The 17,333-nt window shown below is 37.2% G+C and overlaps 1 protein-coding gene across 18 annotated transcripts in view; it reads left to right on the top strand.

Moving 5' to 3' along the window:
• The window catches only part of LOC126297395 (muscle calcium channel subunit alpha-1-like), a 1,224,415-nt gene that overhangs the window by 842,960 nt on the left and 364,122 nt on the right, over positions 1-17,333 (top strand). For all 18 annotated transcript variants that reach the window (XM_049988154.1, XM_049988156.1, XM_049988157.1 and 15 more), the window contains exons 14-15: positions 33-243; positions 12,183-12,303. In XM_049988154.1, the coding sequence (XP_049844111.1) occupies positions 33-243; positions 12,183-12,303 (332 nt within the window). The remainder of the gene's footprint in view (positions 1-32; positions 244-12,182; positions 12,304-17,333) is intronic.

The raw sequence follows: 17,333 nt of genomic DNA, 5'->3' as shown, positions 1-17,333 counted from the left end.
TAGTCTGTGTCATGTTGTTCATATTCTTCCAGATATTGGAGATCTCTGTCAAATTTGGTTGCCTCTCTGCTTAATTCAATACAATCAATTGCATCTTTGTTGCTGCTGTTATTTCTGTTTATTGTTATATTTGCCTTACTTGGAATGCAAGTATTTGGTGGAAAGTTTGATTTTGAAGACACGCAAGACAAAGATCGAAGTAATTTTGATAGCTTTTGGCAGAGTTTACTGACTGTCTTCCAGGTAAAGTAACTGTCAAATACTAAGATTACCTTTTGTTCTCCATTGGCACTAAAACCTAATTTTTAAGCATTGAAAAAGTAGTTCAGTAGAGACAAGGATGAGCTTTACCAAATAGTTATGCATCTAACTTTAGAAATTATGTTTTCTACCAATATGAATGATTAATATGTCTTTGTTTATTGTTTTCAAAATTTTGAGAAATAGTGAGACATATCAGTTGTAGGCACTATCTGTTTTGCAGATATTGTACAAGATTCAGTCAACTACAGAACATATCAGATCCTCTTATCTTTTTTTATGGGCACTTAATGCCTGTCATGTGACATAATTAAACTGACACAAAATACCACAACTGTAATGTTTTTTTTTCCTTTTTTCTGCATGAAAGTAAAACAAAACAGTAAGAAATATGCTATATTTTAAGTGGATGGCAACTACTTAAGATAAAAGAGCAGTGTAATATTGCTCAAATAAGATGGTTGTTTAAATGAAGTATCTTCAACAACTGTACTGTTCACTATTTAGCAATTTGTATTACTGTTGCATTTTTTGGAAAGACAGCATTATTTATCCTGTATGATTTAGTATACGGGGTTTCCCATCATTTGTCTTGACCACAATAAATAACTGTTTGTCCAGATGCAAGTTACAAATGTTCTTTAGTTGTCAGGGGGACATCAATCAGCATGATTGCCTTTGTTGTAGCTTTGTTTTTTACAAAAATATGAACAGCGGTATGACTTTTTTAAATGGCACCCTGTATTTTTTATTCAGTAATTCATTTCCTATTCACTAATTTGTCACAGTGTACCATTCTCTCAAACACAGCATTATTAATTACATAACACAGCACTGACGTTGACACTTTGAGCACTTAGGGCAGGTTCTCAGGGTAATGGAACACATCCACATGCTGCTGTTGACAGAGGACAAATGTAAACATAAATAGAATGCACACCAGTCATTCCATCAACCATTGTCAGTTGAAGAGTTATGTGAGTAGAATCTACACCAACAAAGAAAAGGTAGAAATGTTACTCATTTATGAGGAATGTAAGTTAGTAGAATAGTAATTGCAAAACTGTTTTTTTATGTACAGGTAAATTTAGTACAGTAGTCTAGTCCTTTTAAATACTGCTGTGTAGAATAGGCATACAGTAAAGGCTGTGCTTCCTACAAACTGCATCGACACAACATTTCTTCAATTGTTGTTGTTGAAGGTAAGTGAAATGCTACACAGGCAGCGTAACTGTACAGAGAGCGATATCCTGACAAAAACACACCTTCCCAATGAATGTTTTCTCATCTTGTTGCGATGTTTCAGAAATGGCAAGTTTCAACCCACAACAAGGCAGTCATTGTAGCACTCACACAGACAAAGCTACCGAAGTTACTGTTCTTGTTTCCATTGCTATAAATCCACATGTGAGCACATGACAGCCTGAACACGAGGCTGGCATTCCTAAAACAAGTTTACATTGTATTCTTATATGTTACGGTTCCATCCTTACCATGTACATCTACATCTACATCAAGAATTGCATGGGAATGATTTCCACAATCGTGTACAGTTCTGTCAGTGGGCACAGCAGCAAATCCTTGCCAACCCGAACATCTCTTCCAATGGTCTATTTACTGATGAATGTTCCTTCTCAAACAAAGGACAATTAAATACAAGGAACATGCATTATTGGTCCCGCAACAGCCTACGATGGCTTAGACAGGTAGAACATCAGTGTCAATGGAGGGTTAAAATCTGTTGTGGGATGCTTAATACTACAATTATTGGCCCTTATTTCATCAATGGTAGTCTAAACGGCACAGCATATGCCAACTTCCTCAGACCAATTCTTCGTCCTCTTCTGGATGAAGTGCCACTAAGAACCAGAAAGCTTATGTGGTATCTACACCATAGACGTCCAGCACATAATGCCTTGCATGCATGGTGTGTTCCGAACTGAAGGTACCTTGCCAAATGGATTGGTTGAGGAGGAACAGTTACTTGGCCTGCCAGGTCTCCTGATTTAAATCCTATGGATTTTTTTCTTTGGGGATGCATTAAAGTCGTTGTCTATCACATATTCCAACAAATCCAGAGGACATGCAGGTATGTCATGCTTGCTTGAAATTCTCTTCAGTAGGCAACACTGGAAGCAGTAAATAATTATTTCATTCAGTGAGTGCACCTGTGTATTGGTGTCAATGGTAACCACTATGAACGCCTTTGAATGTTCTACTCCTGGGCAATGGTTCAGGAGAGTCAAAGTCAATTTGGTGTTATGTTCTTATTCAGTTTTCATTTGTGTTGTGACAACTACAGCAAGTGGACGAGTTTATGATCCTGGTCTCAAAGTCAGTGTTGTGTTATATAATTTGTTTGGTGTGTTTCAGTGAATGGTACACTGTGATACATTTTTGAATAGGTCTTCAGGAGAGGAACTGAATTACTGAATAAAAAATACAGGGTGCCATTTAAAAAAGTCATACTGCTGTTCATATCTTTGTAAAAAACAAAGCTACAATGAAGGCAATCATGCTGATTGATGTCCCCCTGACAGCTAAAGAACATGTGGTTGAAGCATTTTGTAATTTGCATCTGGACCAACTGTTCTTTAGTGTGGTCAAGGTAAATGGGACATCCTGTGTATGCATGCTCATAAAAAGCTGTGAAACTAATGTCTAAATAAAAGCTTTGAAAATCTCAGGCACCCTGTGCTGGTGGCTACCTGTTGCCACCAGTCAACAAAGATGTACCTAGTGATATAAAATATCTGACACACAGCAAAGCAAAATCTGCAAACAAACTGAAAAAGTTTCTCATTGACAACTCTGTCTATTCCATAGAATAATTCCTATTGTAATGTGTGAAAGATACTGGGTAAGAATTACAAGCTCACATCTGTATATTAAAAAAAATAACCTTATAAATGTTCAGCATGTAGCCATGTTTACAAATTAATTTGTGATGTGAATGTAAAGTGACTCCACATCATTGTGATATATCACACAAAATGATCCAAGAAACATGAAACTAAGTAACTAACTTTACATTGTATTCATGTTTGAATGATCATTCTTGGGCACATTTTTTGAATTTGGCAAATAATAGGGAACAAGAAGCTTGTATTTACAGACTGCGTAATGAGTAAGGTACGTCTCTTGGTCAAAATTCCTTAGTTTAAGATCATCACTGAATAGTATAGATGAATGATTGTTGTGACAAAACATACATTAAAGTATTTGTCACATCCAAGTTATGTTATGCTTGGCTTAACCATGAAAAACATCTTACAACATAGGCTGTTACAGTGCTGCCACATTGGGCACAGCACTGCTGAGTGCCCTTCAGCTTAGATGCTGTCAGGTAGATTATTGGCCCTTTGTATGCATTCTGCACATGCACTAGTAAACTGGCCACCCCTGGTTATGGGCTCCCATCCAGTGTAGTATGATCACATATGCTACTGCCTGGCTGCCTGACTGTCCACATATCAGCTGTTTACTCAGCTTTCTGCTAGTGAGCATGTGAGCTGGAAGACTCTCTTATGCCTTTCCATGGATCATTAAATTACTTGACTCTGTTCATGATCAGCAACACTGACTTATTTCTCAATAAGACCTCAGCCTTGTGAGACGTTAGTTTATCCCGGTGTATACAATGCTCAAATAACTTATGGGAATGCAGCTGGGCTGTGTCGTTGACAACCTCTGATATTTTGGCAGGAGCGCACCCTGCCATTTTCAAGGCAAAACTGCATCACATATGCACTGTGCAATGGAAACTCCCTGTTGCAGATAAGTATCTGATTCCATTTTAATATCATTTATTATATGACAACTGATACAAATTATTGCCATTTAATAAACAATACAAAATGTATTTTGCAATCATGAATCCTCCATTTTTATGGTTATGCCATTATTTACTATATGTCTATTGTGTTTGTACTTCTGAGGTGAGAAATGTGCAGTCTTTCATGATATTTCCCATGTAATGCCAAACAGACATTATTGGATATAATTCTTAGACACATGGAAACAGATCAGACACATACCATAATCTCAGCACTGTTATTAAACCTTCCACAAGCTGTGGTTCCAATGCTCTGACAATACTTCTGAGAACATGAACTGTTCCTTCAACACCAGTAAAATGTTGACCTTGAGTAAGGAATACACAATAGTGTCAAAGTCTGACAGCTTGACAAAGAACTCCAACAAGTTAAGTGAGTCTGTAGAGTTTACAATTACTTCAAGACTTTTGATTCCCAACAGATGGTTCACTGAGGGTTCAGAGCAGTTTATATCAGACATTCTGTATTGTGTGCCCCATTCAGAGCAGTATAGAGACTGGCTAATTGAGTATGGTATCAGCAGCACCAGAATAGAATGATTCACGAGTTTTGAAGCACTTTTAATGAAAAAAATCTCTCTTCAGTTTTCAAAATGATTTGTGTTGCTCACATTTTGGCCAGAAATCAAGAAAAGTTTTGAATGTGGGGTTTGTAGGTTATGATGCTAATAGTTCAGCCAACTGGCCAGTATAATATAAAATTATTTTTTCAGGGTTATGCAAGCTCAAGCCCGGTGCAGCCCAAAGAAGTGGCCTACAAGTCTCTTTCCATTAGAACTTAAAAAATGCCTTGCAGACGTTAAAAGTGTTATGTTTGTCCTATTTCTGATGAGAAGTCATGATTTCCTTCAATCTTAATTTTTAATCATGTGATCATTGTTGTTATTATTGCCACTGCTAATGGATGAGTGGTTACTATTTTGCAGGCCAGTAAAAATTTCTCATTGACATTCACAGGTTCAGATGTGAATGTTAAACCCCTTTTCATGCAAAATTTGTCACTAAATTGGTCCTGGTGTATTGTGGATGTGGATTTAAAAAAAAAAAAAAATTCAAGAAACTGACTACTGTACTTCCACACAGTCAGCAACTGAAAGTGTAAGATCACTAATGCACCGCTAATACCAATTGAAAACTATTTGACCAGTCCACTTAAGTCTGTCAATGCTTCTACAATCATTACACTCTGAGGATGTAGCATAGCAGCAGTAGCAACAGCTGGGTTCTCAGTTGCAGCCAAAATGTGAATTTGTTCCAAATTTCAAAGCAATAATCCAGTGTGATGTTTAAAACTTTCCCGGCGTACTGATTGTTCCATAATAACACGGGAGAACTGCCGTAAGTCAGTAACGTCCTGCCACGATATTTCGGCACAAAGTCTTTTGGCCATCTTCAGGTGAGCACCGCTGTAGTAGTACTGGCGAGTACGTGCTGAACTCTGCTATTTAAAGCCCTATGAAAGTGGCATTGCGCATGCGCGACACAGTGTACGCATACACAACGACTCCGTGCGCTGCGCCTAGCGCCCTCCGCGGTGAAAGCTTGGCGTTTCGATATCAGACCGATCTTCATCTTTATGCAGATAACTGCGTCGGGTACGGAGTTTCTCTATTAGCGGATTCCAAGCGGCGTTTAACTGAAAACCACTATCTCGATTAATAAGAGTGTCTCTGTCAGACAATCTTATTTCCACTGATTCATTAATAATCGAACTCCAAAAGTTTAATGTATGAGCCACAATTTTTGTATCATTGTAATTCATGGAGTGGCCTGTGGAGATACAATGTTCGGCGATTGCAGACTTGGTGGGTTGAAGAAGGCGAGTATGCCGCTGGTGTTCCACAATGCGTTCCTGCACAGTTCGTATTGTTTGCCCTATGTACGATTTGCCGCAATCACAAGGAATCTTATAAACACCTGATTTACGCAGACCCAGGTCATCCTTAACGGATCCCATCAGTGATGATATTTTGAGAGGAGGGCGAAAGATGACTCTTACTTGATACTTCTTCAATATTCTGCCTATCTGCGAAGAAATATTACCAATAAATGGTAGATAAGCCGTCGACCTGAAGACCTCTTCTTCTTCCTTGTTCCTTCGTTTATAGGTCTGCATTGCTCTATTCACTTGCTTAGATGAAAAGCCATTCATCAGGAATACTTTTTTCAGGTGTTCCAATTCAGTGTGAAGACTGTCGGCATCAGAGATGGTATGGGCACGATGAATTAAAGTTTTAACAACACCCACTGTTTGTGCTGGATGGTGGCAACTACTGGCTTGTAGATACAGATCTGTGTGCATAGGTTTTCTGTACACGGAATGACCAAGTGTACCATCATTCTTACGCCGCACCAAGACATCTAAAAATGGCAAACAACCATCTTTTTCAATCTCCATAGTAAACTTTATATTTTCATGTATGGAGTTCATGTGCAGACCACATGAATTTGCATAGGTTCACTAGCAATACTAAACAATGTAGCACGTCATCTGTTGCATTATTTGAGCCAGATCTCACAGGCAGATATACCAAATATATTTCATGCCTTGATGTCAAAGTGCTTAGAGCTGGAACTGCCTAAGTTCCATGAATTATGACAGTCTGATGAAACTATAAGAACATGCAGGCTCACCCCCAGCTAAAGATACGTATTTGTGTTAGACAAAGCTGAGATAACACAATAAGTGGACAAATTGAATACTATAAAACTTTGATAGGCAATTACTTCAAGAAAATAACTGGAACTTCACACACAAAGTTGATTGATACCTGGACAGGCAGTTAAGTCAAATGATAAAAGTGTATTGATCAATTTTTCAAAAACAAAACTTCATTTAGCATCTTCCATTTTAAGAGATGTTTTCTATTATGTACATAAAATTCTCAAAGTTGAAATATTTACCATGTTCACTGCGAGATGAAAGAATGATGAAGTTTTTATTCCACAGAACTGATCAGTTAGCTTTTGTTGGTGTTAATAACTGTATCTGGCACTAAGGAATCTTGAAAGCATTTTCTTCACAGTACATAGCACGGTAAGAAATTTATTAAATTTGTTGAATGAAGATGACATTTTACAACCTCTGCTGTATTTATTTTATTGTTTCATGACTAGTTCCTGCCCTTTAGGCCATTTTCAATTGGTATCCTGTAGTAGAAAAACATACCACATGCATTGAAATGGCAAAGTCCTTAATTTTATGTTTTTTGTTTGTTTTGGTTACATGTGCAAACTAAAGAAAAAGACAATGTAAAATTGAAGATGCTGCCATTTCAATGTTTATGGTATATTTTTCTGCTACAGAATATCAATTGAAAAGGGCATAGACGGCAGAAAGTAGTCATGAATGAATAAATATAGCTAGAATGGAAATATTTCACATTCTTTTAATCTTGAAAGCACTCAAGACATTCTTGAAGAAATCTACATCAGTGAGACAACACTCAAACATGATTGTTAGTTTGATTCTATGAAATCACGAGAGGGATAAATGTAGGATATACATTTAACAGTGGAAACTTTTAGCAGTGTGTATTCTAAAGCAGTAGAGAAAAAGATGATGATAACTTCTAAGCACCAAGAATATATTGAAAATATGGATCAATTCAATGCCTTCTGTAAGTTAATTAATACTAATTAATTGGAGCAGAAAGAATACACCTCAGTTCAAGCATAAATTAATGATTGTCTCACTGGATTCTTTCAGAACAACATGCCTGAGTGAAAACGCATGCTATAAGACTACACCATGCCAATTTGAAAGAAAAAAAAAATCAATCAATTTGATGTGGATTTAAAATCGAGGGGATTTTATTAAAAACTCAGACCTAATGTAACAACAATGAAAATCAAAGATAATCTATTGAGAACTATACAAGGAATGTGGATATTGTACACATATTCTTGTTTATGCATATGTATTGGACCAAAAATATCTGCACAAGAATACAAATGTTATCAGTGTGTGTTGGGTCATGATCCATTCCACGGTATTTGAGGTTGATGACAGCAATGATCATTTAACACTTATCTCTCTTGTCTGCATTCAGTACAGTTAAGTTCTGTCTAAGGTTTGTTTTTCTGACAGTGTTAGTTGTATGTTACCAGCTGCTGTATACTCCTCTGTGATCATGGTTGCTGACATTTTGAACAATAACCGTAAGAGAACAATTGTGTGCATTCTTCTGTACTATACTGTGCGCTGGCAGTGTAGTTCAAATACGCTGTGATAAAAGTATATGGCTTGGTCTTAGGGTGGTTGCATTACTCTGTATTTTGTGTTTTACAATGGAATCATGGCATACTGCAGCCTTTTTTGGAGATGCGAAAATATTTTCACAAAATCAAATATAATTGGGGTAAAAAACTAAATAAATGATAATTACATTAGTGATGTGTAATGAGCTGCTGGAGACCGTGGATCACTTATACTAAAATACTCAGAGAACATTCAGGAACAACCTCCAAAATTTCATCTCTGGAATTTGGATTCATATAGTCAAGGCTTTCACGACTGGATGGTACTGTTGTTGATCATTCTTCCGGGTTATATGTCTGTAGTCCATGGAATTCTTCTATTCCTAACATTTCGTCCAATACTACGTTGGACATCCTCAGAGGTATGGCTGGTCCTGCTGAGTCTTGCTGACTGTACTGCTGATATATGAATATATGAATGTCCCAATGTGCCATCGAAAAAATTTCCATGTTTTTCAGACAGGTGATGAATGCTGGCCTATGCAAGTTGCGTATCAGTAGCGTACACAGTGACCTGTATATCCAAGCAAAATAAATTGAATGCATCCATGCCAAAATATTGGGACTAGAACATGACCAAACTACTGTGAAAGGCATTGATGTTATCATCTGTCTATATTTTGTTTGTAAAGTGGACATTCCAGGAATAGAAATACTTTCACCATTTTAGGCCATGAGGTGCAGATATAATTTTCATATTTGAGGGTGTCACAATTGCTCATAAGTATTTCAATTAACTGCAGCATAGTCTCTAACTGAAATGGTACAGATCGATTGCAAATCTGCAGAGAGATGAACAGTTTGCACTTAGTCATCAGAGTGTGACTATCTGTTGTGTGTGAGCATTTAGCTGTGCGTTTATTAGGGTAGAGCTGGTTAGAATGAGGCAAGTGTTACAATGTGTGATGCTGTCACTTTTGTCTATTGTTCCTGTGTTTACTAGAGAAGACCTGGTTAGAATGAGGCAAGTGTTACAATATGTAATACTGTCACTTTGGTTCATGGGTCCTGTGTGGATTGCAAGGAGGAGTGTGTACAAGGAAGGAAGGAAGATAGGGTTTAATATCTCATTGACATCAAGGTCATTAGAGATGGAGCACAAGCTCAAATTGTGTCAAGGATGGTGAAAGAAATTGGCCATGCCCTTTCAAAGGAACCATCCTGTTGCCTCTAGTGATTTAGTGAAATCACAGAAAACCTAAATCTGGAGGGCCGGATGCTGATTTAAGATGTCATCCTCCCAAATGTGACTCCAGTATGTTAACCATTTTGCCACATTACTCAGTAGGAGTGGATATAGATTTTGAATGAGGGATCATATGTGTTTCCAGATTCTCAAGTCAAGATTTATGTTGCTTTTGCATGCACTCTTTCTGTGTGCATCATGATTTATAGTAGTGCTGGAATTTTGCATGACAGAGAGAGCAGTTTTTGCAGTCATTAATTACAAAACATTTTGCACAGGACTTCAGAAGGTGTGAACAAGCCAACGAAGCAGCTGAGTGTGCCATGCCTTGTTTTTGTTGTTGTCTGCATTGGCAGGTTCTCTAGGAAACTAGGACCACTTTGAGCTATATAGAGTCAGTGTTGCAACAACAGGCACATTACAGTCTGCTTCCACAAAGTACAGAACTTTCTGGGCTTTTATTACTTTAATCACATCATTGAGACCAATGTTTCAATGCTTCAGAATCTCAACCCTATCCTGTTATCAGTAATGTTTTTAATAATGGCATTGTGAAGCATTGCATCTTGAAATGAGGCTCCAAAAGAGCAGTTAAATTTACAGCTCCTACTTATGCACTTGGGTTCAGCAATCCATTTCTTGTAAGACTAATTATAATGATTATGCATGCAAAAGAATTTGAATCAAGCAGCAGCTACATGAGTCTGTGCTTCAATGAAGTTGTGTAATGCTCAAATAATGTCTTCATAGGGTAGGGTTTGGGCCTCTAACTGAGGGAATAACATGCTGCACAGTTGGAAAATATGCACTCTTACTTGTGAAAAATGAAAGAGCATTGCTATTCGTGTGACGTCATATTCAGTGAAGTGTTGCTCTATCTGCAAACAGTACTCAGTCCATTCCTCTTGTTGTCCATCAAAAAAGTGGAAGGGTGGAGGAAGTGGCACCTGGACACTGACATTCTGTGCTTCAGTCATTGTTGTTTGCTGGGTTTGCTGTGCATCCATCAACCTGCCAATAGCAGTTAACAACAATATGATTTGTTAGCTCTGAAACTGAATAAGTGCAGTGGGGGATTGCTCTCCAGAAGCTGCCATTGCTTGCACAAATTAAAGACACGTGAAACAGAGAAAAGTTCCACATACAAAAAATTTGGATTTTTTTTTTAAGATTAGCCAACCACTGCCTTATCTAGCATCAGACACATCGCCAATAGACAAAAAATATCAGACTTGTCACCAGTTTACATCTATTGTGCAACTAGTGGAGTTGCTAAACAAACACAGTAAGACATCTACAAATGGGTAACATATTATTAAGTTTATTTACACTATGCACACTTAATAACTGAGTTATACATAAGATATGCCATGAGTGCTTCTGTGATGCTGAGTTATATACAAAGAGGATAAAGTTTCCTGATTGTAGCAGATAGTCTTGAATGTTGATATGCTTGTATAAGTCACTGAATATTAGAAATGTGCAGTAGTGCTGTGCTACATTGATGGAATGTCCTCACTGCAGTCTTCTGTACTTGTGTTGGTAACACTATCAATGCATTTAATCTTGGCCTGAAACTCTGAGTGAGGCCACTTAAACAGATGCAACAGCCAATCAGTCGCAGCAGTGAGGCCGTGCCATTTCTGCATCCTCTGGTGGTGTGTATGCATGGTGCCTCTCATTGGAGTTTGCAAGCAATGGAGGAGCAAAGTCATTATTTAACATGGCAAATGTTAAAGTTGACTGCTCTTTTAAAATTGCTAAAAATACTATAAATGTTGAAAACTTTAGACAAACAGAAAAACTCCATTTAATCCTTTACTTGATACATTAACTTAGGAAGTTCACATCAGTTAACAAGTGATGAAATGGTGATAAAGGATATATGTAAGAAACAAAAACATAAGAACACCTACAAGAGCCATAAATACATCATGAAAGCACTATCCACATACTGTGTTAAATATCTAATACGAACAATTTGTCAACAGTCTCCTGTGAAGGTCTTACATACTTGGTAAGCACATCAGCCACAGATTTTCATCACACTTTTCATCATTGAAGTATTGAAGTATAAATCATGGTCTGGAGAACTGTGTGTCTTGTAAGTGGGTTAAGGATGGAAAAGGCCCACCATGGTTTAACAATGAAATTCAGAAAATACTGAGGAAACAAATTCTGTTGCACTCCCTGTTCAAGAGAGAATGTGCAAATTACTCTTGAAGTAGAACTACATTCATTATCAACAGACTGAAAATGTGTGGTCTGTCACTGTCTCATTTGATGAAAAAACATTAGCATTTTCCTGAACACATAACTATTTTGATTTTGTGATGAGGTTCAAGAATTCATAACACATCTAGCTGTTTGTGAGAAAGGTACTGGTTAACCATGTAAAACTCAGTATGAAAGCTTCCTCCTGAAGAACTGTAGGATTTGGTGGGTAATAATTTTGACTGGTCTTCTGAATAATGATTTATGTATTTGAGGTCTATTGAAGAAAATAATTTTTAAGAGCACTTACCCGTTCTTGATTCTGTAATCATGTATTTCATATTCAGTTGTATTTTGATCAAACTTTTAAAAAAATCTTCTTCATGTAATAACATCAACTCATTAAGCCTCTGTTAAAATCCACAGGTACTGACTGGTGAAGACTGGAATATGGTGATGTACAATGGAATACAGGCTTATAATGGAGTTGGCTCATTTGGTGTACTGGCCTGTGTTTATTTCATTATTCTTTTCATTTGTGGTAACTGTATCCTTTAAATCCAAATTTTCATTTTTTATTTTGTTAAGATAAGAAAATCTAAATATAAAACTTTTAGATTATGCAGCCTGGTAAATGTACTCGAAATGTTACGTTACTGATCCTGTTGATGAACTGCAGCTAGGCCTCTTCCATGTATTAAAAATACATGTAATCAATGGTCTCTGAGTCAGTGATGTACAGCTCTTTATGTTAAATGTAAATACTGATTAGGGCACGAAATCTACTGACTTTAAGTTCAGAAGGGAAGCCAGTAGGTCAAAAATTAATTATTTCAGTGAACTCCTCAGAGACATGAACTAGAGTAATGTATTTAGTGTGCAAGACAGCAAACAAAAAATTTTATTAATATTTCCTTACATTCTTTAGAATCTGTTTTCCTCAAAAATTAATCCAGATTAGAGCAAGGTGGGCACAGATGGAATTATGGGCAAAGTTTAAACAGGCTATAAATCATGGTCTGGAGAACTGTGTGTCTTGTTAGTGGGTTAAGGGTGGAAAAGGCCCACCATGGCTTAACAGTGAAATTCAGAAAATACCAAGGAAACAAATGCTGTTGCATACTCTGTTCAAAAGGGAATGCACAAATTGCAACAAGCAAAGGTTAGCAGAGATTAAGACATTTGTGAAAAGATTTATGTGTGAAGTTTACAACTAATACCACCATGATAACAAAAGATCTGTGCGACCGCCCAAGAACACCCTGCTCCTGTGTAAAATCACTGAGCTGGTCTAAGACTTCCATCCAGTCATTCGTTGACTGGTCTGGTGGGACTGTGGAGCAAAACAAAAGCCAAAATTTTAAATTTTGTACATAAGAAATTATTCATGCAGGAGTCATACAAATATACCATCATTTGACCTTTAAACAGTCTCTTGTATGGACAACATAGTAATAAGCATCCCTGGCATAGAGAAACAACTGAAAGAGTTAAAAACAAATAAGTCACCAGTTCCAAATGTAATTCCAATTCAGTTTTACAAAGAGTATTCTACAGCATTAGCTCCATACTTAATTTGTATTTCTACATCTACATCTACATCCATACTCCGCAAGCCACCTGACGGTGTGTGGCGGTGTGTGACTCCCTCACCCATTGCAAAGTCCTAAGTGACTAGGAAAAACACAGGTGACTCCTGTACAGAGGTAGGGTAAAAGGACGGACCTGCAAAATTGCAGACTTTACCTAACATCGGTTTGCTGCAGAACATATACTCAGTTTCAATACAATAAATTTTCTTGAAACTGAGAAGCTTATGTCCTCAAAATTTTAGAAAATGGTGCTCATGTGTTAAACTCAGCTTGCCATCTTCATATGTGGTATACTGTGAACTATGTATCAAGGGCAAGAGGCCAATTCCAGATTTCTAGATTTCCAGAAGGCATTTGACATTGTGCCCCACTGCAGACTGTTAATGTGCAAGCATACAGAATATATTCCCAGATATGTGAGTGGCTCAGAGACTTCTTAAGTAATAGAACCCAGTATGTTGTACTTGGTCAAGTATTCATCAGAGACAAGGGTATTGTCAGGGATGCCCCAGGGAAGCGTGATTAGGAGCATTATATTTTTTATATTTACAAGTGATCTGGTGGACAGGGTGGGCAGCAATCTGTGGTTCTTTGCTGATGATGGTGTGCTGTATGGGAAGGTGTCAATGTTGAGTGACTGTAGGAAGATAAAAGATGACTTAGATAAAATTTCTAGTCTGTGAGATGAATGGCAGCTAACTGTAAATGCAGAAAAATGTAAATTAATGTGGATACTCCAGAAAAACAAACCTGTAATGTTCAGATACAGCATTAATAGTATGCTGCTTGACATAGCCATGTTTTTTAAATATCTAGGCGTAACGTTACAGAGCAATATGAAGTGGAAAAAGCATGTGGAGTTGAGGTAGGAAAGATGAATTGTCAACTTTGGTTTATTGGGGGAATTTTGGGAAACTGGTTGATCTGTAAAGGAGACCACATATAGAGGACACTAGTGTGATCTATTCGTGAGTACTGCTAAAGTATTTGGGATTTGTACCAGGACGGATTAAAGGGACCCATCAAAGCAATTCAGAGATGGACAGCTAGAATTGTTTCCAGTATGTCTGAGCAATGAAAATGTGTTACAGAGACTCTTCCGGAAGTCATGGAAATCCCTGGAGGGAAGCCAACATTCTTTTTGAGGAACACTATTCTGAAAGTTTAAAGAACTGCATTTGAAGCTGACTGCACAATGATTCTACTGCCACCAACATAAAATTTGCATAAGGACCATGGAGGGATATAGATGTTGTTTTTCCGTTGCTCTGTTTGTGAGTGGAACAGGAAAGGAAATGATTAGTAGTGGTACAGGGTACCCTCCACCATACACTATATGGTGGCTAGTGGAGTATGTTTCTAGAAAGACCAAAAAAGCTATGGATTACTCAAAGGGAAGATGTCTTTTGAAACAGGGCAAAAACTCTACATAAAATAAGGGAACAGCAGCCACTCGCCTATAGCAGATGACTACATGGAGCACAGTAACACATAACAGAAAACAGCATTCGTTTTGAGCATTTGCTCATTTTCCAGAAATAGTACACACATTCACACACATAACAACAAAGTATAACATTCTGTACACCAAAAGAGAATTGTAGAAAAGGTAACATACAAGCAGTTTCTTAACCACATGACTACAAATAATACACTGTCATTGAAACAGTTTGGATTTATTAACAGTTTCAATACTGAGAAGACTAATTACGCTTACAGTTAATACATAAGACAATAAAGTACTGGCTACTGGTATAGTGTGTTATCTGGAAAAGGTAACTGACTGTGTAAAGCACAATCTCCTCTTAAATAAATTAAAATATTTTGTGGTAAACGGAAATGTAGCACAGTGGTTCAGATCATGTCTTTCTGATGAAACAAAAGGTGTCAATAGGAAAAAGTCCTGAATTAAGCTATCACACATCATCATACTAGTAATCATGTGATGTGTTCCTTAAGATTTTCTTGTGTATATTAATGCCCTTTCATCAGTAACATTTCCAGATGTCAAGTTTGTTTTCATTGCAGACAGTAAAAAATGTCAGTAAATAGCAAATTGTGTATAGTTTTAGAAAAAACAGTTAATGCAGTTTCAAGGATTGTAATAAATGGTTCTACCCAATTCTCTCTCATTAAACAACAAAAAGTCACGCTATGTGCTGTCCAGAACATGGAAAAAGTTTCTTCCTAGTATTGATCTAAAATTTGCCATCAAGCAGATACAAGAGGTCAACAGTATTAGATTCTTGGGATTAAAACCTGATAATAAGTTCAGTTGGGAGGGGTGCACCACAGAGGAAAAAAATCTAGCATACTTAGCTCGCTTTCATTCCTTAATGTCATACAGGATCATTTTAGGGTTACGTAACTCCTCAAGCCAAGCTAAGTTTTCTGAGTCAAAAAGCTTGTATTGTGAATTATGTGAGAGATGAGTTTCAAAATATCATGCATAGAACTGAAGATGTTAACTGCTAATTCACAATATATTTATTACTTAATGAGATATGTCATAAATAGTACACCTCTTTCTCAAACTGTCTGCTCAGTTCATGAAAACAGTTCTAGAAAAAAGAATAATCTGCGTAAAGATATAAAGTCATTTCCTTTGGTGTACAAAAGTGTCTGTTATTGAGGAAGACACATTTTCAATAACTTACCAGAAGCCATCAAAAGTTGAACTACTAATACAGTTCACTTTAGGAGGAGCCTATGGGACTTGTTGGTGACCAGTTCCTCATACACCACTGACAAATTCTTAATCAAAACAACTGATGTAAAATTATTCACCATATAAAATAACATTAGTTGTATATAAAATCTGACTTATGGACTTCTTCAGTGCAGTAATGTCATCACTATAAATAAGTGTTGTAAATTGGTTATCTGATGATGCAAGGCCACAGTATTCTAGGAATTGTATCACAATTCTCAGTGTATTGTACATTTACACATATAGTGACAGATTTACAAAGAGTGACAAAAGTCATGAGTTACCTCCTAATATTGTGTTGGACCTCCTTTGTCCTGGCGTAGTGCAGCAACCCAAATTTGCATGAACTGAACAAGTTGTTGAAAGTCCCTTGCAGAAATAATGAGCCAATTGATTTTTGCAGTTATTTCACATGTTGTCAATTGTCTGTTAGCACTGACAACTCTTTGCAAATGCCACTGCTCTCGGTCATTAAGTGAAGGTTGTCCATCACTGCATTGTCTGTGGTAAGAGGTTATGCATGAAATTTGATATTCTGGGCACATTTTGGAATACTGAATTCCCTAATGATTTCCAAAATAGTGTGTGCCATGCATCTAGCTCCAACTACTAGTCCACGTTCAAAGTCTGTTAATTTCCATCGTGCAGCAATAATCACATCAGGAACTTTTTCACACGAATCACCTGAGTACAAATGACAGCTTCAACTATGCACTGCTCTTTTATACCTTGTGTACATGATACTAACACCTTCTGTGTATCTGTGAATATCACTATTCCATTACTTCTGTCGCCTCAGTCTATTATTGCCTCTTAAATGAAAACATACACTACTGGCCATTAAAATTGATACACCAACAAGATGATGTGCTACAGACGCGAAATTTAACTGACAGGAAGAAGATGCTGTGATATGTAAATGATTAGCTTGTCAGAACATTCACACAAGGTTGGCGCCGGTGGTGACACCTACAATGTGCTGACATGAGGAAAGTTTGCAACCAATTTCTCATACACAAACAGCAGTTGACTGGTGTTGCCTGGTGAAATGTTGTTGTGATGCCTCGTGTAAGGAGGAGAAATGCGTACCATCACGTTTCCGTCTTTTACAAAGGTCTAGCTCTAAGATGTGGGTCTACAGTTATGATATTGAGACCAAGGTTCAGTTTTCACAATGGGTCAGGAAAGGTTCTCCAAAACTGAATAACAAAGCCATGCTGATACTTGTCTTTGACTTTGAAGGGCTAGTTCATCATGAATTGATGCTACAGGGAC

The sequence above is a fragment of the Schistocerca gregaria genome, chromosome X, assembly GCF_023897955.1.
Source record: "Schistocerca gregaria isolate iqSchGreg1 chromosome X, iqSchGreg1.2, whole genome shotgun sequence".
Taxonomy (NCBI): Eukaryota; Metazoa; Arthropoda; class Insecta; order Orthoptera; family Acrididae; genus Schistocerca; species Schistocerca gregaria.
The sequence above is the reverse complement of the archived record's forward strand: the minus strand, read 5'-3'. Positions and strand labels throughout refer to the sequence as shown.